Genomic DNA, 24,159 nt, shown 5'->3' on the forward strand with positions numbered 1-24,159 from the left:
ATGATATCCTGAAGTGTCCCATTGATGATATCCTGAAGTGTCCCATTGATGATATTCTGAAGTGTCCCATTGATAATGCCTGATGTGCATCTTTCGTCAGTCTAATTCTGCACTCAGGTTCTATTGGGAACTTGACTTTCCTCAGCTCCAAGAAACCATCTGTGTTATCTTACTACAATGGTGATGGTTTTATTTATTCCTTCATTTCCCCTAGAATGCCAGTTGCATCGACTGAACCATGTAAGAGTGTGTTTGGCTTTGAGTAACAGAAATTGGGTTAATAGTGTTTTAAGAAAAATGTGGTAGTGTCTGTGGGGTAGTTCCTATGTGTATTTTGCATAGCAGAGGACTAAGCACATAATTAACGAAAGTTTCTTTTCTTTTCTGTCCAACTTCCTGTTTTCGAATGTGTTTTATCGTGGCTGTGCTGACTGCAGTGGTCAGCACACTGATTCTTCAGGCCAGAGCCAGGAAGCTGCCATGGTCACAAAAGAGAAGCCCGGCAAGAAGAAGAACAAAGCAGATGTCGCCCTCACACCAAACCCACTGGACGAGACTTGCATCCACCCGGAGTCCTATGACATAGCAGTCAGGTGAGCCAGAGGCCAGGACCAGAACTCTCCATGTGCCCAGTGAGTTTGGTACAGAACATGGCCTTTGTGTGGGAATAACGAGAGCCAAGACACAAGGCTGTGCTTAACATGACAAGTTTTAGAAGTTCAGTTGCTGAGTTGGCAGTGAGGAGAGAAGCCACAATTCCTGGAGCTGTCAGCCAATGAGCCCTGGTTCTAGGGGAGAAATGTGCGGAGTGGAGATTGTATGGCACTCTGTCTGCTTTGGAGATTAGCATGACTCAATTGACTAGCACCTGGTCTAACTTGGGCTCTTTGAAAAACTAACTCCTTCTGAAAGTACAAAGAGCCAACATTCCCAAGAAAGTCTGCACATATTCTTCTAGTGAGAACACATTAACAGGGGTGATGCTGACATCATTTTCAGTACAAGATACAAGAGAAGCTTAATATAAGGGGTTCAAAAGAAACAGCTTTAAAAATACTTATTATATTTGTTTCTGTGTACATGTGGGGTGGGATCAGAGGACAAGGGGCAGAAGAGTCAGCTCTGCCTCCTTTTACCACATGGGTCCTCAGGCAGCAAGACTCACTCACAGACCCCAAAACAAGCCTTTAGCTGCATGTTTAGTTATCCTTAAAACTTTCCATTAGTTCAAAAGCTATGACCTGCTACATAAGCAAAAATTCCTAAGATTCTGACTAGATTGTTCATTAGTGGCTTTAAAACCAGTTTGTTTTTACTTTGATACTAAAATGTGGGCTCTGGAGGTTGCTTTGAAATCATTTGTATTTGCTCACTTTGGTAAATGTCAGTGGCTTGCATGGTAGGTTAAATAGATATGAGGTATGAATAGCCTCATAGATTCAAGTGTCTGAATGCTTGACTCATAGGGAGGGGCATTATGAAGAGGTGTGGCCTTGTTGCTGGAAGTATGTCACTGTGGGGGAGGGCTTTGGTGTTCTCTGTGCTCAAGATACACCCAGCATGGCTCACAGTCTCTTCCTGCTCCCTGCGTCCAGATAGAACGAACCTTCAGCTCTTTCTCCAGCACCATGTCTGCCTGTACACCGCTATGCTTCCTGCCACGACAGTAACAAACTAAACCTCTGAAACCATAAGCCAGCCCCAGTTAAATGTTTGCCTTTGGAGAGTGGTGCTGGTGTCTCTTCACAGAAATAAAACCCTAAGAGAGCTTGCTTTCTGTAAACCTGTTTGCAGTTATAAAGGTACAGGAATAACTCAGAGAAGGACACATGAAGATTTTCACAGACACCACAGCAGTCTGCCTTCTTCAGAGTTTGATGATGAGAGTCATTGACAAGTGCAGGGAATTACTCTACTCAGGCATCTGGATATTAGCATGCATGCCTCTGCCTTTCCACCTGTCTATCTGTGGCTGTCCATCTGTCCATCCACCAGCTTATTTGGGAAGAGCACTGAAGAAGACATCAGTGTACTTTTCCTTAAGTTCTTCAGGCATAGTTTAATAATTGTTTAGGTTTTTTTTCTCTTGTAAAATATATATGAAATTAAAGTTTAAGTATGCATTTGCTGACTTTTAGAAAATACCAATATCAATGTAATAAAACTCTTTAAAAAGAACAAAACAAACTAGTGTTTTTATCCCCAGGCAGTCCCTTCATTTGAAACCAGACCTGCTGAAACCAACCCCATGATATTGGCACAATTTAGCTCATTGCTCTTAGAACTTCTTAAAAATGTCACCACTCAGGTGTGCTCAGGGTGCCTTTCTTTTCCCAGTGTAGTGCTCAAAGATTTAGCCCCACTGTGACTGGCACTGATAAATTATTCTGTTCTCCTTTTTTATTTTTCATTTTCCTGCTGAGTAATGTGCCATTATAAAAATACACTACAGTCTGTCTATTCTCCTACCTGAGGAGTTAAGAGCTGCAGAAAAAATTAGCATGCTTTTCCTATCCCTTCCTCTCAGTACAACATAAAATGCTTTTGTAACCTTTGGTCTCCAAAACTAATTCTGGAGCACATTAGTCAGTGAACCCAAAAAGCAAAACAGTAAGAGTTAACCAGTTCCATCTTTCTGTTTATGTATGTCCTCCTTCATTTTACCTTTCTATGTACAGTTCCTTGTGGTGTGCTATGTGAAATGTCCCCAGTGATATTATAAATGCAATTTCAAATATATGGCTTTTCTTTCCCAGCAGGTAAAACTGCCGTTCATCTTTGTGCAGCACAGGATTGTTAAATCCTTACATTAGTTTTAGTGTGTTCTTCCGGAATCCACAAATTTAGGTCATCAGCAAGTAGATTAAATCTTACCGCTCCCATTTTCATCCTCGTCCTTTATTTCTGTTGCAATGGCCACAGCCTTCAGCACAGTGCTGAGAAGGAGAGGGGCCTTCTTGTCTTGTCCTCAGCCTCGATGCACATTCTCTTTTGCTACTCTCAGAGCAATGGTATTTTATTGTTTGTTGTTTACATAGATGTGTATGGGCATAGACTTCTTAAGTAACGCTGACATCTTTATGAGAATCTGATTAGCAGTTATATTGCACAAACCAATCCTTTTCAGTGTGCATTTTTGTGTTTATTGGTAATATGTTTATAAAATTTTACAATTTGCTTTCTCTTGTGAATGTATATCCCTCATATTTAAAATCTAGATATTATTTCACCAAATGGTTAACTGTAAGTTAGTAGTAATAATTTGTCATAGGTAGGGCTTCGTTGCTGTGCACAGACAATATGACCAAGGCAACTCTTATAAAGGACAACATTTAATTGGGGCTGGCTTACAGGTTCAGAGGTTCAGTCCGGTATCATCATGGCAGTGTGCAGGCAGATGTTTGCTGGAGGAGCCAAGAGTTCTTCTGCCTGATACAGTTTGAGCACTTAGAAACCTCAGAGCCCACCTACACAGTAACACACTTCCTCCAACAAGGTCACGCCTTTCCCACAAGACCACACCTCCTAATAGTGCTACTTCCCATGTGCTCAGCATATTCAACTGCTGTATCCACTCTCTGGCCCCAGTAGGCTTGTTAAAACACATGACCCTCTGAGGGCCATAGTAGGATGCAAAACACATTTAGGTCAGCTTCAAGTCCCCATAGTCCATCACAGTCTCAACAGTGTTTAAAAGTTCAAAGTCTCTTCTGAGATTCATGCAATGTCTTGTTGAGTGGTGTTTTTCCTCCCATGCTCCTGTTCCCAGAAATAATGACTCTGAGACTCAAATATATTTATGAAGACCTAGGCCATAAGCTGTGGCTCTTCCCTGACTAGCTCAGAAGTTAACGTGGCTGGTTACCTCTGTCCAGCTCTCATGTGTCTCTCCTTCTTCATGTCTGGGGTAAGTACTCTCAGGCCTGACTCTATTGCAGAATCTTTTCCGTCCACCGGATGTCCCGCCTTCTGTTTTACCCTTTCCTATAGGCCATAGGATTTTTATTGACAGGTGACGTGTCTATGCAGTCCATAAGAGATTTTCTCTATAATTCATCCTTTTAGCCCAGTAAAAGGCTCTTTATCTTACATCAATAAACTATATACAATAGTAACTAATATGAAACTATCAGGTAAAATTTACACATATGTATTGGCAACTTTGGGTAAAGTACTCTATTATCCTATTTAGCCTTGTTTCCCAGTATATCTGACAGACTTTTTGTGAAGCAGGAATTATGAAGGACTTGCCTACCTTGTCCCTGCAAAGCTCAACAGTTGACTTCTCTGTGTCCCATTTGTCCATTTTGGACGTCATTCTGTCTACATAGTTGAGACAAGAGCATTTTTTTGTCCAGTAGCAACTTACCACATTTGAAGCAAGCTCCATAAAGAGATTCTTTGATACTCACCATCTGCTTTAAAGTGGAATGGGGTATTGTCAGGAGCAGACCTGTGTCATCAAAAAAAAAAAAAAAAAAGCCTAAAGTAATAAAACATCTTTAAATGCCATAGTCTGTGGATCTCTAGGATTTTGAAGACACCATATATCTATCTGTAGTACATCAGAATTGTTTATTTCTAGTTCACTACAACCTAAATAACCTTGAAAACATCTACAGGAGATTAAGTAAAACTTATTCTTGTAAATAACTACACTAGTACCTACAGGACCATACATCTAATTGGCTATTAACTTGTATTTCTAATTATCTTAAATAGTTTGTAATAGCAGATTTCAAAAGGACCAGAACTTAGCATTGCATTTTTAAATGAATTGCATAAGTAAAATATCATAGCATGTTGTAGCAAAATAGGATAAATCTGTATCAATATACAAAGATCTATACCAATGCAACAAAATACAACCTCAATTTTATATCAATATACAGTGTAAGATTTTTTGCTTATAAACGTTCTTTTGTTGGTTCCCTGATTCGATCATAACTTAATATCATATTTTTTCTGATCTAAATTCTGCCATGTGGCTAGTCACCTCTGTTCAGCCCTCGTGGGTCTCTCCTCCTTCATGTCCGAGGGTGAATCCTTTCTGCCTACTGGATATCCCACCTTCTATTGGACACTTTTCTGAAGGCCATGGGATATTTATTGACAGATGATGTATCCATATAGTACTCCAGAGATTCTCTTACTATTCTGAAACTTCATAGTGAGGAAACACTGAACCTAAGCAAGACCAAAACCCAGCTGGGCAGACTCCAAACTCTGCACCTCCATGCCTGTGTCCAACTCCTTTCAGCTTTCTCGACTGCAACACAATCCTTTGTCCTGGGCTGGTTCCACTCCCTGTCAGCAGCTCTCCTTGGCAGGCATCCCACAGCTCTGGCCTCTCTAACATCTAGGGTCTCTGAGGCAACTTCAACTTCACAGCTTCTTTTTCCAATGTCCAGGATCCACACACTATCTTCTGGCTCCCAAAGGGCTTGGTCACTTCTATAGTACTGCCCTCTGTAGCACACTAGGCTCTGGTTGACTCCACTCCATTGCTTCTGCTGTTCTTGGTGGTCATCCCATGGTGTTGGCGTCTCCAATTTGCTGGGATCTTCAGCTGCAATTAGCCTTCACCGATATCCTTTCACAGGCTCTCTTCATGGTCCCAAGCCTCAACTTCTTTGCATGATCCCTTCCTTCCTGAGCCATCAACTGCAGCTGAGGTGGCACCTTCACAGTGGCCTTCCCTGCCCTCTCACAGTGCCAGGCCTCAGCTGCTCTCCATAACCCCTTCAAGTCTTCAAAGCAATACCACCTGAGTGATTTTTTTTTTTAACACATTGTCAAGTCCAACAGAAAGCATGAGGTCTGTCTCTGGAACAGCTTCTTCATGCTCTCAGAAAACACTTCTAGAAAATTTGACCTCAGCAATGTTGGTCTCTTCTTAGTCACCTCTAATTTTTTAGCTCCAGCTGACCAGCATCAGTTGTCCCAGTAACCTGAAGATAGATTGATAGAGCTCACACTGCCATGTTTTACTACTCGCAGGGCTGGGCCATAGCCTCTTGTTCTGTTCTATCCTCACCAGCTCTCTGTGCTCAGTGGTTTCCTTCACATCCTATGTCTGTGATGGAACTTGCTCAGTAGATTGACCTTGATCTCACAGATGCCTGTCTCTTGAGTGCTAGAATCAAAGTCGTGTGCTACTGCGCCTTCACCTGAGCTTTTTCCTGTTAACCTGAAACTTGCTCTGTACTGGGCTGGCCTTGAAATCAGAGATCATCTGCTTGCCTCTGTCTCCTAGAATTAAAGATTTGTACCAACATGAGTGGACCTAAGCTTTTCTTTAATTCCTCTTCACAAGATCTTTTGAGTTCTGGGTTGAATTCATTCCACAACTAGTTAAGTTGACAACTGAGAATAGCCATCACAACTCCTGCCTTGTCGGTTTGACACTATCATATACCTCCTTATATCCAAATGAAAGCAGTAAGCTGGTCATAATGCCTAACTCTCCCCTGTTCAACTGCAAACCCATAACAATAAGTTTAGCTGGATAGGTCTCGCCCTGGGTCACCATTCCCTTAATTCCATTTGATGTTATTGAACACGGGATTTAGGTCCATTTTACTATTGGTGCCCCTTTACTCTTTGAACCATACTTTTTCTATTTTTCCTTCCTAAGCTTGCTATATGTGATCAAAAGACTCTTTATAAGAAAGAACCATAGGGCAGAGTATATGCTAGGCCTTTTTGAGACCCCCCTCCCTCAATACAGCCAATCTGAATCTTTTCACCTTAGCCTCAGGCAGACTCTTTAGACAAGGCAAAAGGCATTTACACTCTTCACCAAAATATCACAAGAATGATCTCTAGACTTAGATTTTTTTCAAAATCTACTTTGTTTAGTGTTCTTAAATGCTTCAGCCTCCCTTCTAACCCACCAATTAGAGGTAGGGGGAAAAGGTTAGTAGTAAAATGGAGATGTAGACCTGTTTAGAAATAGTTCTCAGGGGTGATTCCACTCTTTGTTGTGAGGATACCAGCAGTCCCCTGTGGGTCAGTAGACCGTGCCCTCAGATAGAAAGCTGGGTAAAGTAGTGGACTCAGAAACCCTGGTGCCCTCAGACCTGAGGACCGTGAGTGTTTCATCTACTCTCAACCAGGGTCCTGTCCTGGAACATGTGACTACAACAGACACCCCATGGAGAGGACTGTGACAATTAGTCACATAGAGGCAGCACCCCTCCACATGCAGATGACAGTCCGACATCCCTAACAACAGACCAAGCCAATAGGAAGCATCTGCTTTTAGACCCCACCCACCCCAAATGTATATAACACCGTGTCCTCAAGGAGTAAAGTGCACAGGAGTTATTTCATCGGCCTTCTGAGAGCATCATAGAGAGCTGTAACACTTCGGGGAAGAGAATTCTTTCCCAAAGCTTGTACTGCTGAAAGCTGCTCGAGCCTACCTTGGCCCTTGGTTACCCACTGCTCTCTGCTGGCCTGCTGCTTAACGTCCTGCAGAAGACACCAGCTTGCCTCGATCTGACTCCCCCTCCCCTTCAGAGAGCGAAACTCTTTGGCCTGCTGGCCACAAGGCCAGAGCCCTACAGATCACTGCAGATAGTGTCTGGTACACAGAACTGGTGACCATATGGGTCGAAAGCAGCTGCAAGTCTGGGCTCTCCCCAAAGGGGGCTGCCCCATGTCTCAGCTAATAGGGCTGCCAATGCCCCCCCCCCATTAGCAACAGACATAAAGATTGCTTTTTTTCTATCCCTCTCTAACCTCAAGACTGCGAACACTTTGTGTTCTCAGTAGCAACTCTGGCCTAGCCCCATGGTATGAATAGATTGTTCTCCCTCGGGGAATAACTAACAGTCCAACCCTTTGTCAGGAGGCTGTGACCACAGCATTAAAGCCTTATTTAAATAAAGGATTCACTATATATCAGTATATGGATGACATCTTGATATGGGGAGATTCTTTTACCTCCTCCTCCCAACTTAAAGACCAGCTAATACCTTCCCTATCGGCCCCTCATAAAACTCAACTTATTCTGCTCATAGCGTTTTTAGGAACAGAAATCTCCCTCACCTCATTACACCCCTCAAACCTACCCTCTCCTCCCCTCAAAAATTAACTGTAGCCTCCCTCCAGAGCTTTTTGGGTAATCTTATCTGGTTTTGACCCTCCCCCTTCCCACAAGCACCTTTCATTCTCTCTTTAACCTTCTAAAAAAAGATAAAAGGCCCTCCTTCCCAAGAACACTGTCTGCTAAAGCAACCCAGGCTCTAAAATTCATCAGTGCAGCCCTAAAAGGTATGGCTCTTGCTAAGTATGACCCATAATGCCCATACAGCTCCTTTGATTCCTCCCCTATACCAACCCCAGAGGTGCTAAAATGGCTCCACAACCCAATGGGTGGTGCATCCTGAATTCTAAATGTGGTGGATGCACTCATTAATAGGATTAAAAATGGCAGGGACAGAGTCCCACACACCTTGTGAAAAGAACCTGACATTCTCGTCACCCCGTTTTCCCTGATACTCAATGGCTAAACAAAAATCACTCCCATTTGTTATCAGCTTAATAGGATTCTCAGGGCAGATTGACAACCTTTATCTTGATGAAAAGGGGTCTGTGCCCTCCCTTTGTTGTGGTGGCTACACCTGAAACTCTTTTCAAACAAGCCCATGGTTGGAGCCTCCTCAGTTTTTACCCATGGGGGAGATATGGGCACCGCAGCAATAATGTACTACTGTATACCAGACGCTACCTGCAGAGATCTGCAGGGCTCTGGCCCGGCTGGCACAACCAAAGAGCTGTGTTCTGTGAAGGGGAGGGGACGGAAAGCACTACATCACAGCATGCAGGAAGACATGATGCTGGAGGAGCCTCAAGTGCTACATCCTGATCCAAGGGCAGCCAGGAGACGATCTTCTACATGTGGCAGAGCTCGAGCACTCAGAGACCTTTTCCACCTACACAGCTTCACACTTCCTCCAACAGGGCCACAACTATTCTAAGCAGACCACACCTCCAAATATTGCCGGTGCCCATGGGCCAAGCATTTTCAAACCACCACATAGTTTTTAGCACTGGTTCCTTGTGATGGATCCCTAAAAATAGTATTGCTTTGTCAAAGGTTAGCTGCTATGGCTATTCCCATACACTGCTAAGTAACACACTTGCTTGTTACACTTTCAACAGTCTTCACACCAGTGTAGTCCTCATTTCCTGTTACACAGGCTTTCTGCCAGTTTTCCCATGAACCAGTTTTCACCTGTGGAATATAAATGCCCAACTGGTGATTACACTGCTCTCTATGCTTCCTTTTGGTGTAGTCTAGTTGACCAGAAGCAAGACAATTGTAGACTATTTGATAGGGAATTTCTTTTATATGCAATTCCCCTCCTAACCTTAGAAATTTAGAGACGAAATGAGCAATTTCCATGGTGTATAATTGTCCAGTCCTGAACTACAATAGTGACCTCTGGCTTTCACATACTTTGTCTAAATGACACTCAACACAGACAGTTCCTGTGAGTCTTAACCATTGAGCTCTCTCAGCTTCCCAAAGTGCTTTTTTATCCGTACTTGACTGAGTCTTTGCAGAGACTTGACCTGTAAATGCAGAGGCCTAACTTCACTATTCTTACCATATTTGTGTGATTCATTCTTTCCTGTTTGCCTATTGGACTCTTGATATATTGAAGTGTGTCATTGGATGAGCCGAAAACTTAGTCTCTATTGTTTATCTTTTGTATTTGCTCACAGTTTAGAAATAAGATTGTTTATGAACTGATCTTTTTTCTGATTTTGTAAGATGGGACTTCTTTTAATATCCTTATCTCAGGGAACCCTTGTTTCCTTAACTTTTTTATGTTCCTTAAGGTTCCAATATTTACACCAGAGATTTTGTTGGTGTGATTTTATTCAACACTTGAAATGCAGTCGAAAGATGAACAGAAGTAACATATTCACTCAATCTGCATACTAAAATAGGAAGAAGTTAGACTCCCAGGAACTGAAGGGCAGACCATAGTGTTAATTATTGGAGACTCCTGGTGTTATTCTTGCAGGGAAAAGAATTCCTTTCCAGAAAGGGATGTTTTGTGGATTCACACAATTGAAACAGTGACATCTTCAGTAGACATTTAAGTAGTTCAGTCAGTAAAAAGTGGGATTGGGTTTTTAACAGGTTAGAGGAAGGAGACTGTCATTCAAGCTAATTTAAAGAGTTGTTGATAGAGCAGTAAGAAGAGTAAACATTCATTGGTTACTTCCTCATTACTAAGCATTTTAGTGTATACAGGTCACAACAAACCCCCCCCCCCCAAAAATTGGTGCTTTTATTATTCCTATTACAGGCTAAGTCTCAGAGGAAGAAAGGAAATCACCTGAGACAACTCAGCTTAGCAGAACCAAGATTCAAACCAGATCAACTGCCACTCAAAGCCTGATCACACTTTACCAGATCACACTTTTAAAACTGGAGTCAGATTTGAATGTTATCACCATGGTAGTGGTTGTTTAAGAGTGTGTTGTTCTCTTAAAGACGTTGTATGGTGTTGACAGAAAAGTAAGGTCCCCCATAAGGAAGAAGAATGTGTGTCTGGAGTATCCGCCTTGGATATTCTCTAACAACCTTGACTGATAGCATCCTTCCTAACGGGGTAACCCCTTGTTGGGAATTTTCCAAGGGGTCCTCGTGTAGGCACCGATATCAAATTAATATCAGCCATCTCTGGTCAGCAGTAGAGAAACCAATCTGCAAAACACTTAAACAACTTTGCTCTGAAGATAGACATTAATAACCCAGATATCAAACTCAGAGCAGATAGATAAACAAACAAACAAACCCAGAAGGGACAAATATATTATTTTGGCAAACTTCTAAAGATGATCAGAGACTAAAACTAACAGTATTTATAAATAATATTACATTGAAGACATGGTAGACACTGGAGCAGACATAACCACAATCTCTCCAAAATCTTGGCCTCAAGATTGGCCACTTCAAGAGGTAGATATACTAATTCTAGGGCTTGAAACTTTATCCCAGATAAAACAAAGTGGCTTAAGAGTATAGAGCCAGAATGTCAAAGAGGTAACTTCAGGCCATATGCAACAACATAGCCATGAATTAATGGAGAAGAGATCTATTGCAACAACAGCAATCATGGATTAGCATTCCTCCATTATCAGGAACAAAGTGTAAAATGAGAGATGTTCCTGGTGAAGGAATCAAAAAATGTATTATCAAGAACAGTCACGGACTGTCCAACTTACCCTTAAGCAGGACTCAACAGAGGCTAACTCTTCAACTTTCTGTGGAGGAACCAATGTTGGCAGAACACCAATGGCCCTACCACTACAGTAGTTAACTAGCATGCGTTTTGGGGTAGAACAATGGCCTATGAAAGAAAAATTACAGGCACTAGAACAGCTAGTCTAAGAGCAACTGGAGGCTCAACATATATAAAAGTCTGCCAGCCTTTGGAATTCTCCTATATTTGCTATTTTTAAAAAATCTGGCAAATGGAGGATGTTAACAGATCTGAGAGCAGTCATTAAAATCAGCCAGCCCATGAGCTCTCTACAGCCTGGAATTTCATTGCCTTCATTGTTACCTAAGGCATGGCCTATCATAGGGATTGGTTTGAAAGATTGCTTTTTCACAATCCTTTGCAAGAGCATGATAAAGTTTTGTTTTCTCTGTACCTAAGTATAATAATAGTTGTCCAATAAAAAGGTATCATTGAAAAATGCTTCCACAAGGAATGTTAAATAGTTCTACCTTATGTCAATATTCTGTACAACAGCCATTAGAAATACTGTATACACAGTTTCCTCAATCCATAATTTGCCATTATATGGATGATATATTACTAGCTGATTCAGATGAAAATTCCTTAGGAAAAAATGTTTGAAGAGAGTTTTGCTTTGTTTGGGATTACAAATCACTCCTGAAAAAAATACAAAGTATTTTAATTATATAGGATATAGGATAGGACTGCAAAAAATCTAGCCATAGGAGTTACAAATAACGAGAGACCAGTTAAAAGCTCTTAATGGTTTTCAAAAATTATTAGGGATATTAATTGGCTAAGGCCCACAATTTGATTAACTACTCAAAACCTAAGTAATTTATTTTAAACCTTATAAGGTAATGAGGGCTTAACTAGTCCAAGAAAATTATCAGCTGAGACTTAGAGAGAATTGGCCCTGTTAGAAAAGAAATTACAAGATGCACATGTAGATTGTTTGGGCCCAATGACATGATATTTTGCCTTCTACTCATTCTCCTATGGGAATTCTTATACAGAAAGAAGATTATATCTTAGATGGATAATTTCAGCATACAAACAGAGTTAAAAAATCAAAGACCTATGTAGAAAAAGTTTCTGAATTGATTCTGAAAGGAAAACTGATACTTCATCAATTACTAGGACTAGACCCAGAAGAAATTGTAGTACCTCTCAGTAAGGCTGACATTTCCTCCTGGGCAGAAAGTGAACGTTGGCAAAGGGTTTTCAGTAATTAGGGAGAAGAAACTAACAACAAATACCCAAAAACAAGTGACTTCAGTTTATAAAAAGAACTGATCGGATTATTTCTCATGTAGTAAAAGGGATACCAATTTCTAGAGCCTCTACATTCTACACTGATGTACGTAAGTCAGGAGAGGCAGGTTATAAATCGGGGGAAATAAAGTAAAGTGGTTCAGAGCCCTTTTGTTTCAGTCCAAATATTAGAGCTGCATGCCATTCTTATGGCATTGTTAGATTTTTCTAAATATCTTATTGTAGTCACTGACTCTCACTATGCAGAAAGAACGGTTTTGCACATGGAGACTGCTAAACTTATTCAGGATGGTTCAGAATTAGCTTCATTGATTATTCAACTACAATAGTAATCAGAAATAGAAGTCATCCATTGTATATAACACATATCAGACACTGTATAAATCTGCCAGACCCTCTAGCACAAGGTAATAATGAAATTGATCAACTATTAATAGGAAATGTGCTAGAAGCTTCAGAATGTCATAAAGACATCATGTTAACAGCAAAGGTTTAAGGAAAGATTTTTCCTATCACTTGGCAACAAGCCAAGGAAAGTATAAGGAAATGTCTTGCTTGTTCTTTATATAACCAAACTCCATTACCTGTAGGGATTAACCCAACCAGCATACAAAGAAATGAAATTTGTCAAATCGGTGTGTTTCATTTTGCAGAGTTTCAAAAATAAAAGTATGTGCACCATGCCATAGGTACACCGTGAATGCAGGATTTCAGTGAGCAACTGTTCAGTTCTAGAAAGGTTGATTCTGTAATTACACATTTATTAGATGTTATAGCTATTATGGGCTTGCCTGTACGAGTTAATACTGACAGTTCTCTAGCATATGTCTCTAGTAAAATGAAACAACTTTTTGCATATTACAATATAAAGCATATTACAGGTATACCACACAGCCCTTTAGGATAAGCAGTTGTAGAGAGGTCTAAACATACTTTAAAAGAGATTCTTAATAAACAGAAAGGGGTAACAAATACCCCCAGGGAGAGATTGCATAATGCTTCATTTACTTTAAATTTTTGAATGCTAATGAACAAAAAATACAACAGCTGCTGAGATATTGGATTATGGAAAAAACTGCCAAATCAGAACAGCCTGTCTATTTTAGGCCTTATCTTCAGAATGGAAGGAAGTAAGAAAATAAATGTGTTAAGTTGGGGAAGAATTTTGCCTGTTTCAACAGGAGAAAAAGAAAAAAGAACAAAAAAAATCTATGGATTCCAACAAAATTAATAAAGATTAGATTTGACCAGGGGAAACCTCCTGAAAGTCTTGACTCCAGATGGGAAGGGAGACAACAAAACAGGCAACGTGAATGCTGGTGCCTCTACCTGGAGCAGCTCTGAGGCTGGCTGACACATGCAGATGTCTCCAGCCAGGACTTCAGCTAAGCAAAGCCAGGAAAACTTGTTGGCTACAGAGTCCTAAGGATTTATCATGCCATTCTTTCAAGTGGCATAGATAGAAACTTGTATTATAGTTTGGTTATATAGTCCAAGCTATCTCCCAAAAATGGACAGCTGCCTTACCTGCTTTAAGAAAGAACGGAGAATCATCTTTAGCTGTTTTGTCCACACTGCGCATTCCATACATATGTTAATGAAGAAATACATATTGCCTTTGAAAGTTCATTTCCAGAACAAAAGGACCAGCCCTAAAGAGGAAAAGGCCAGGAGCCCAGATGGCCATCCTCACAGACTGCCTCATAGCAGTTTGCTCCAGAGTCTGCATCCAGAGGAGCTCCAAGTGCACAGAGTGTGCACCTGGCCCTGCACCGAGTGTCAGCATCGCTTCCTAACTGGGCTATGCAGTGAGCGACCAGGCTCCCGCCCCTTCTTCCCTGCCCCGTCCACTCTTCCTAACCAGCAGACGTCAGCAGCCTTTCCACAAGCATGTCACTCTGCAGCTCCAAACCCAGCTATGAGTCTCACTGAGGTGAAGACCATCCCTTCTGATAGCCCCAAGTAATGGTGTCAGATATGGCGGAATAGAGCCGCAGTCTTCACTGACGGAGGACACCACGGTAAGGTATGGGTGGCAAAAACAGTATGAACCCAGAGACTCTTGTGGAGGACAGCGTTTAAGAGGTGTGGAAGTGAGACTCTGAAAAGCTAGAGTCACCCTGTGTCCCTTTGCTCTTAAGGTTCTCAGGAACATCACTGTGTGTGGCTCCTAAGTTTACTCTTCCACCACCCGTCCAGAGTTCGGATTGCATCGGATGCCTCCACAGCACTTCACGTCCAGCGTTTAGAATTGAACACCAATCTTTCCTGAAATCTTGCTCCAACCACAACCACCTTTCAGATAATTTCAGTTCATCATTCAGTTTCTCAGTACAAAAGCTTGGAAATTGATCTAGTGAGATGGCTTTCATCATGTACAGTTAGAGATACCTTTTAGCTTCAGGATGGCCTCTTACTAATTATTGACCTCTAGTCCAGTGTCTGAGACCGCTTTATACTCCTGCTTCCTTAGGCTTCTGGAGAATGTAGATCACCACAGTGCCAAGTGATGAATAAAACCACCAACAGCCAAATTCATATGCTAAACACTGAAACCATTAAAAACAAAAGTAGGGGCTGGACAGATGGCCCTGTAAAAAAAGTAGCACTTGCTACTTTTCCAGAGAACTCAAGTTCACTTCCCAGCACTCACATGGGATAGCTATAGCCACCTGTCACTCCAAGGGATCTTTTGACCTCAATGGGCACCTTGCACAACATACACACATATAAAGACAAACACTCATACACATAGAAAACAAATAAAAAACAAAAACACTGAACTGATCTTAGAGATCATACATGTGTATAAAATCAAAAGAAGTAGGATTAAATTTAAACTTTGGCATTAAATGCCTTATATTGATGTGACCATGATTTCTCCAATAGACTTGGGTGGCCAAAAAAGAAAAGGAAAAAAAAAAAAAAAGACCCCGTAATAGCATAAAGTTGTGACTGTCTACAGTTGTTCTTGAACCCGTACTATAAATGATGTATCTTTGTCAGGCTGTTAGCGATTGAATTAAAAGTTAGGCTGTAAGCTGCAGTTGGCTAGAGACTAAGAATCTGGCTTACCACTGAATCCACAGCACCCAACAGATACTGATCTAGCCAGTTGAAGGAATAAGTGGCAGAAATAGAAAATGAAAGGGAATGGTGTAGAAGAGCACTGAGGAGAAGAAATCACGAACTGACAGAACACGGTGGATGCTTAGCTTTGCTTCCCACACTCTTCTACAGTCTGAAAGGCTGAGATCCACAGGCAAGCACAGTCACTGTGAACACTGGGCCTCTCTTTCCTGGTGTGCTTGCCTCAGCCACATACCAACTTAGTCCGTCCTTGTGAATCCTCTGTACCTTGACAGAGCAATTTGTCTGTGTCCAGTGACCTCTCAGACATCACGGAATAGACAAGCAGAGGAAGGCCATAGGCATTTCTGCCTGCACTTTTTGTTGTGGAGAAATTCTTCCATATCCACATGTGAGTGGTTTGGTTGTGTATGATACTGTAGCCATAAATAAAATTACAGCTGGGTTATGAGTAGAAGTGGAGCCAGCACATGTGTGCCGAGTTCCCAGCCCTTCCGTGCCTCCTCCCTCTCCTTTGTTCTGCCATCTTGGTTGGTCTAGCAGCCGCCCACATATCTGATTTCTCCCGCTCGAATTAGGGGAGGAGGGAGCTCTGGGCTGCAGGTTCTGCCAAGGCTCTGCATCACATGAGATCTGGCACTCAGCCACAGTCTGCTGTGTTAAGAATTCAATGCACTGCTGATAGTCAAGCTCCAACACTACTGTGTTCTCAGTGCAAGTTGAAAAATGCCAGGAAACTTCATGTCAAGACTCACTCAGCACTCGTTTTGATAAAGTATATGCTATTTCCATTTGGGCTGTTAGGCAGGATTTTTTTAAGACTGGTTTCCAGAAATCCCAGCATAGCAGGAGGAAGGTATGTGGTATCATTGTTGTGGCCACGTGAGCGGATCTCAGAGACTAGCTCCTATCAGCTCAGTACTGAAATATTAGAGCTATGGAAGTTACCTTGTTACTGCAGATTTTCCTGTTTCTGGCTCTTACGACCAATGCAGCAAAGTATATTTTGAGAGCATCAACAACTTGTAAATTTAAAATCAGGTCTAGGACAAGAATAATCACATAAGCTGGGCATGAAGCTTCCTTAGGTGGGGAGGAAGAAGAAGCAATGTTGACTTGATTTATCGAGAAGTTGTATTGGGGTTTTTAAGACCCAAAGTGGAACAAACCCATCTGATGCACACAGTGGGTAGAAGCTGCTGACCGCCACCCCTGGCTAGCAGTAGGACGGCTGGAGAAATTCCCTGGAGGCCCTGCCTTTATGAGGGCAGATGGCAAGCCCCAGAACTGAGCCCTGTGCAAGGCATTGTGCTGCTTGAACCTCTCCTTTAGAGCCATCGATAGAAGCTTCCTGACCTTACAGAGTTGTGCCAGCTAGGACGAGTCTCCTAACTGACAAGCAACTGTACTACAGAGGGTTTAAGTTACTTTCTGTGAGAAAAAGCAAGCAGGTGGTAAAGTGCTTGCCATGCACGTGTGAGATCACAGTTTGGATGTCCAGAACCCAGTAAACCCTGGATGTGCATACTGACCAACCTGTGATCCCAGCCTTGGAGAGATGGAAACAGTGGGTCCCCAGGGAAAGCAGGCTGGGGAAATCAGCCAATAGTAAATAAGGATCTAATTTCTCTTTGTAATGCCCAGGAAGTTATACTTAGCATATCAGAAGTGAAAGGGAGTCAGCCTGCTGAAGAACTGAATGCCAGGGCACTCCCAGAATTACCATACGCCATGCTGTTCCAACACAGCCCACTTCAGACTCCTAGTGAAACTAGTGGAGAGCCCTAGAAAGTGTAAGGGCCCTCAGACTGCCTGGCTGTTAGACCTGGGAATGGTTTTGAAGTTGCTGGCCTTAGTTTTCTTGTCTGTTAAATGGTTAAAATATTAGCAGTAATCAGATGGGCCTGGGAAGTTAATGCATGCCTTACACTCAGCTCTGGGGACACGGTAGGAGTGTACAGATCACTTACATTCACTGTCATCAGGAAGGTGCTGCAGAAAGATATGGCAAGTCACAACAGCCTCTCTGAGGTGCTGGTGGTAGTGGGGTCCCGTCCTCTGTAATCTGGATGTGGTTTTCACAGTTAGCATTATTAATTCCTATTAATACCAGCATGCCAGCTCCTGGGACTGGGGAGAAGGCCAGTTTCTGTGGCATCTACTGTAGAACTATTTCTCTGCCTGCCTTCCCAGTGGAAGAGAACAAAGAGGGAGCTGCCTGTCAGCCATGGACTTGTGTGGCTTCAGAATCTTCTGTCATACAAGCATTTGGATGTCCTTGTCCACTCTTGCTCAAGCTTAGGCCCCCTCAGTCTAGAGCCCAGCAGCACTCAGGGAAGCATTGACTCCTTCTCCTGTTACCTTTCCTTCCTGCTCCCAGTCTAGCTCTGGGTTTGAGTCTGTCTGTCTTCTGATTCCGTGTCATAGGTGAGCTGCTGCCACCTCCTTCCCCACTCTGACGAGTGTCCCTAGCCCATTCATCAGGCAGCCAGGAATGGTGGGCGTTAATGGTGGATGTTACTAAACCCCTGCTAGTTTTTGGAAAGGAACATCACTGACAATTGACCCTGTGGTACGAAATCTGTCTCTTAGGAGTGTTTCCCTGTCACTTGGGCTTGTTCCAAGTAGCACCAGAGTGGCTCGCTTCAGCCTTCCCTTCTGTCAGCCGCCTGTGTGCTTCTGAATGCTATTTCTTTATTTACCCTCCTCTTTCAAATAGTCATAGGCACTAATCCACATTACAGCTTTACAGGCAGTAAATTGAATTAGATTAATTCTAAACACAGTGTTTTTGAACTATATAGAGGCTGCAGCCTTTGAAACCACTAACTTAATTTTGTCCAACCCTTACTCAGTAACTCAAAAAGAGCCAAAGTTTCTTTCTTTCAAATTTGGTTTAAAAAATAATAATAAATTGCTCCCAGACAGTAGTTCTGGGTGCCAAGTTTTATCTGCAGTCTCAATCTTGTGTCTACACTGAAGCTCCTCTAAAGTCAGGGGCGAGGCATGGGTGAGATGTGTGCGTCTGAACATATCCCTGCCTACGAGAGGACAGGCGGAGCTGAAGTCATCCCACCTGGCCTGGTCTCCACCCAGCCTCACGATATAAATGTTTTTCAACTAAAGCTAAGCATGTTCTTCCAATGTAGTTTGAATTGATTTCAGCATCTTGTCACATTGTTTTAGCAAATCTTCATCATTTGAGGTAGGGTGTGTGTATTTGAGAACACCTCAGTTCACCAGGAAGGAGGTGATCAAAAGATGTTGAAGATGTTGTCATCCTGCCCTACCCCTACCATTGTGCTTGTGCTTGCGCTCTCTCTCTCTCTCTCTCTCTCTCTCTCTCTCTCTCTCTCTCTCTCTCTCTCTCCCCCTCTCTCTCCCTCTCCCTCTCCCTCTCCCCCTCTCTCTCTGTCTCTCTCTGTCTCTCTGTCTCTCTCTCTCTCTCTCTCTCTCTCTCTCTCCCTCCCTCCCTCCCTCCCTCCCTCTCCCTCTCTCTCTCTCAGGTGCAGGAGAGTGGGACCATTTCTTTAAGACTGAGAAACTCCTTATGGCACTGGTCAACTTTTTTGTGAGGCAGTTCCTAAAACAAGAGGAGTGTGGACATTTTCATATCAACAGCAACATTGCAGTCTGGGTGTGCGCGTGGTTGTGCACAGGCATGCGTATGTTACTTTTGAATTAGAGTTAATCTCCGATACTTACACAGCATGAGACTCATGGAGAGCTGTTCTGGAATCGGTTACCAATGCTGTATGTGATGTTTGTTATTGCTGCCCTAGTTTTCCATGCTTTGTTAAACTGTGTGCGTGCCATCTTCAGCATTGGGCATTGTCTAACCAGCCCTTAAATAGAAGGAAGTGTGCACTCAGTCTACCTAAGGTGAAAGCACATGGCAGCTTGGTGCTCTAAAGAAGCCTGCATTCCTCAGTCATGGCAGCTTTCTCTTGGTTCTTGGTGACTTCTGAAACTCACTGATGCAGGAGACTTTGTGAAGACGTTCCAGATGGTGCCACAAAAGGACTCTCAAGTTCCCACCTAACCCATATAGTTCATAGTTCATACTGTTTAAAACTGTTCTCCGAGGAGAGCCTCAAAGAAAGCCCCGTTATATGTTCAGGATATTGATCTGGACTGTGTTTTTAAAACCTAGTCAGCTGCATATTCTTATGGAGCATTCTCTGTTCTTTCTGTTGGTTAAATGCTAAGAAAAGCCACTTGAATACCATTTTCAGTAGCGCTCTGTTGGCTTCTGTGGAGTGGTCGGTAGCTCTGGGGTCTTCTGTAAATACACCCTACTTGGATTTCTACTTGTGTGTGGGTCTTGTACCAGCCCAGATTTTTAAGATCCTGGCCCAGGTCTGTGCCTTGGTTTACCCAGGAGAAATTTGAAAGATGTTTAGTAATTATGACAGTGCAGTTCCCATAGTTGTCACCTGATGTGATCACAGCTGAGGTAGTCACGTTGTCACCCCGTCCATCAAGCCAGACCGAGCTCCTGGCGTGCAGCCCACTTGTGTATACCAGCCGGGTCAGAGGACAGGGGGGTCATTTTGCCATATTGAGTTCAAGTTTCTTCTCTCCGTTTTACTATGATAGATTTGAAACTATATACAGTTTCTGGAGTTTTTAGAGTAGCAAACCATTGCTGGTTGAGTCAGTGCCCCACCATTTCGCACACAACTCCAGTTTAAAAGCCAAATCTACCTATGTCATTGAATTTCTCCATACATTAACAGTTGTGACCTACCCTCTCTTTTTCCTTTCATTTCCAAAATGGCTATGCTCTTGTGTTTAATTTTTTACTTGTTGATGAGATTCCTATAGAACAAATGGATAAAATGTGACAACTATGGCAGTCTCTGAAGGCAGTGGCCTTTGCTTTGGTAGCATGGCTTTCTCTCGATGGGCTGTAAACCGTATGTGCTCTTTGTAAAGTGATGGTGTTATATCACCGAGGTTCTGAGCTCTGCAGGGTGTCATGTTGCTCTATGTAACAAACCCCTCAGCGTCTAAATCCCTGTGCTGGAAATGATTACATAAATCTGAATGGCCATTTCCAGAGTTCTACGAATCTGGAGAATTCCTTAATCTTTGGGGGAAGAGTTTTACAAAGACTTTTTCTTTGTGAAGAAGGACCTGGCCTTTGTAGCAAGTTTCTGTTGGAAACGTCAGCAGCGTTAGCTTGTGTAACTGCTTGGAAAGTAAGTGTGCTGTGTGCTGCGCTGCGCTCTAACTCTGTGCAGATGTGCGCTAGGAGAACACGATGTGCTCATTTGTTGCATTTATGCTACTTTCTTACTTTAAGTAAGATGGATGAAATTACATATTAAATAAAAACAGCAGCCTTAGCAAATGGAAAAAGCCTTGCAGAGACAGTAGAGAGCAAGGCGATGGCTTTAATAACTCATCGACTCGAGAGAACTGTCTTTTTAGAAGCTTGTGCATAATAACTTCTTTGTGGGATTTCCTCAGTGCTAACTGTCTAATGGTCAGAAGTGATCTGCCATTAAATTGTGTTGGCACGGTATTACCCAACACATCATGTTTCTGTCTTGGCCAAATCCAACAGTAATTGTCTACATGCACTCAGGGGCATGGATACCTGTGTGATACGAAACTCCACTGCACAGGAGTGGCTGCATGGCCTTGGGCAGCCTGATGTTTCTCATGTTGAGGCTGCTGCTGTACTAAGTGGTGATACGCAGCTAACACAGCACAGCGTGGTGCGCATTGGTCACTATGTGCTCGTTCTAGGCTCCGAGCGTCTGACTTCCCTTTTACACTTTGGAGTTAGAAAGTTCTTTGTGTTGGGCATGCTTCTCACTGCTGGAGGGAGCTTTAGAATGTAGAGGATACTTTTCTTGTGTTACTGCAGAAGCCAGGTCTGATGAGTGACTGCAGCATGAAGCCCCTCCTCCCATCCTGGGCTGCCAGGTGTGTCTGAGATCCACCCTGAGGCTGGCTCCTCTTCCCAGTCTTCCCCCTTTCATTGGCTTCTTCTGTGACCTAGTTAACTTTAAGAAAGTTTTCCTTTTTTTTTTTAAGATTTTATTTTGTGTACGTGAGTACACTGTAGCTGTCTTCAGACACACCAGAAGAGGGCATCGGATCCCATTACAGATGGTTGTGAGCCACCATGTGGTTGCTGGGATTTGAACTCAGGTCCTCTGGAAGAGCAGTCAGTGCTCCTAACCGCTGAGCCATCTCTCCAGCCCCAAGAAAGTTTTCAAATGCAAAAGGACTTTGTTCCATCTTTATTTAAAAACAGGATTGATCAATAGAAAGCGTTAGCTGGAGGCAAATGTGCCACTTCCTTATTGATTTCAGCACTGCTGCCCACAGGCAGGCTTCTGGGAGGGTGAAAAGAAATATGAACCGCACTCCCAGGATAGACTGAGCTGCAGTTGCCAGAAGCAGGCCTCCTTTTTATATGGAAGAGATTCTGCAGCACCTAGTCCCTCTCAGTGAGCTGCATGTACAGTCTCACAGCTCCGAGTGGCTGCTGACTGCTGCTCTGGGAAGTTTCCTGCCGTGGCTTTACTAATCACCAGATACTATTCCGGGTTGTTGTTGGCATTCTGGCTAAGCTCCACCCCCCCACAGCTACCTGGCAGTAGCCAGGTATGCTCCGCCCCACAGTTGCCTGGCAACAGCCAGCTGTGCCTGACTATAAAGGGGGCTGCTTGCCCCCTCCTCTCCCTCTCCCTCTTGCTCTCTTTGTTCTTCTCTTCTCTGCTCTCTTCCCCACTGTCCCTGTTCCTTCTCTGCACCCCACCCTCGCTCCCCTCCACGTGCTCATGGCCGCCTTTCTTCTCTTCTACTCTTCTCTCATTAAACCTCTCCATGTGGAGCCATGTTGGCTTGGTGTGCTCTGTCTGGGCGCGAGCAGAGATTTAAACCCCAACAGTTATATATACCAAAGCCTACTGACTTCCTGCTAACTAACACATGCGGCTAGTTAACACACCTACTAACGAGCACGGCTGTGAGCCAGAGTACGGAGGACGTGGGATGTGTCCTCCATGGTAGTCAGTTGTGCACCAGCAAAACCAAGCCAGTGAGTGCCAGGAAAGTCTGTCCACCGAGGGGAGGTACTGAGAAACCGGAGTAAGAGAGTTAGTTGTGGGCAGACCCCGCCTTATGTCACCTGCCCTGTCAGTTCAGCAGCTGTGCCCTGTCACTAGCCCATTGTACTACTTGTCCACCAAGCGCCCAAGCACACACATGCTGCCTCTCCCCTGCTAGAGAAGCCACAGTCCCAGACTGAGGGGACAGATCTCCCTGGCCTCCCACTTCAGTTAACACACATTCCCAAAGAAGGATATGAGCATCACTCTTGTCTTTATTAGACTCTTCGCCAAAGCTGTCCTCAAGAGAACTTACTGGATGCTGGATAATCTTTTAAAATAAAAAAATATGGCTCTGGAAATGTAGAAGGCTTGCACATTTGACCCCAAGAGATACCCTAGTTCAATGCGAGGTGAGAGGCCTTTCCCAGCAGGCTTGAGATTATCAGCCCAGATGGGACTGTAGAGGTCTGCTCTGCCTGAGCATGGGGCCCAGAAGGAAGGGGAAGGGCCAGCAGTCATCCTGCACAGTGCAGTTGCCTACCGCAGGGCTAGAGTCAGAGACAAGCCTCCAGCAGTTTCCCTTTCCTTTCCTGTATCCAGGACGATTTCTCAGAGGAAAGAATGTGAGGGCATTAGTATCACTATCTGTTTGATTACTGTGTTGACATTTTTAAAGTGCCATTAATCATAGGAAATGGAACTTAATGATGTAGAAAATACCCAGCCAGAGAATGTCAAGGAAGGGAGCCATGGCCTGGAATGCACAGGAAACTGGAGCAAACTGCTTCTTAACCATAATTTGTTACTTTGTGTTGTTGTGGTTTTACCTCAGCTCATTAAGGGCAGCATCTGTGTAGGCAAGGGAGGGAGCGAGCAAGCCGGGCAAAGGTGAGGTCTAAAGGCAGCAGTGTGGCTGTGTGGTGTGTAGAGCGTATGGAAGGAGCATCCAGCTTTCAGTTATAGCTTTGAGGTTGTACTTGCGTTCTTTTGGAGGAAAAAGTCACCTTTTCTCTCACACCTTCCCTTCTATGCTGTTGGGTTGCTGGAGGAGCGGGAGAGTGCCCCGCCCCTAACCACCCTCTAGGACTTCCTTACCTGTTGAATGCTCTGAGCTTTCTAGGGAATTTGACTTGTGTGTGGCTCAGTGGCATTTGTGTCATTGGAACTGGCAGTGTCAGGCCACAGGCAGAGCTATGCATGTCCAGCTAGGATGTGGAGCGTGGGCAGTGTCAGAAGCCAGCAGTGCTTGACACATGCTGTGTTGCACTCTGGTATCATCAATAGATCGTATTTGACTATTAATCTAAATTCAAGTGGTTTCCTACTGAAAATTGCAGGAAGCGTGAGATAATGTGACACTGAAATGTCGGGCACGGCTCACTGTAAAACGTTCTTGGGCCAGCTTGGAGCAGGTGCCACACTTGGAAACCTTCTCCCCTTTGCCCACA

The 24,159-nt window shown here is 43.4% G+C and overlaps 1 protein-coding gene across 2 annotated transcripts in view; it reads left to right on the forward strand.

The window, feature by feature from the left end:
• Positions 1 to 24,159, forward strand: part of Srbd1 (S1 RNA binding domain 1) — a 189,062-nt gene that overhangs the window by 160,509 nt on the left and 4,394 nt on the right. For both annotated transcript variants that reach the window (NM_001399769.1, XM_087552978.1), the window contains exon 19: positions 438 to 593. In NM_001399769.1, coding sequence (NP_001386698.1) covers positions 438 to 593 — 156 coding nt within the window. The remainder of the gene's footprint in view (positions 1 to 437; positions 594 to 24,159) is intronic.

The sequence above is a fragment of the Rattus norvegicus genome, chromosome 6 (genome assembly GCF_021556685.1).
Source record: "Rattus norvegicus strain SHRSP/BbbUtx chromosome 6, alternate assembly SHRSP_T2T, whole genome shotgun sequence".
Classification (NCBI taxonomy): Eukaryota; Metazoa; Chordata; class Mammalia; order Rodentia; family Muridae; genus Rattus; species Rattus norvegicus.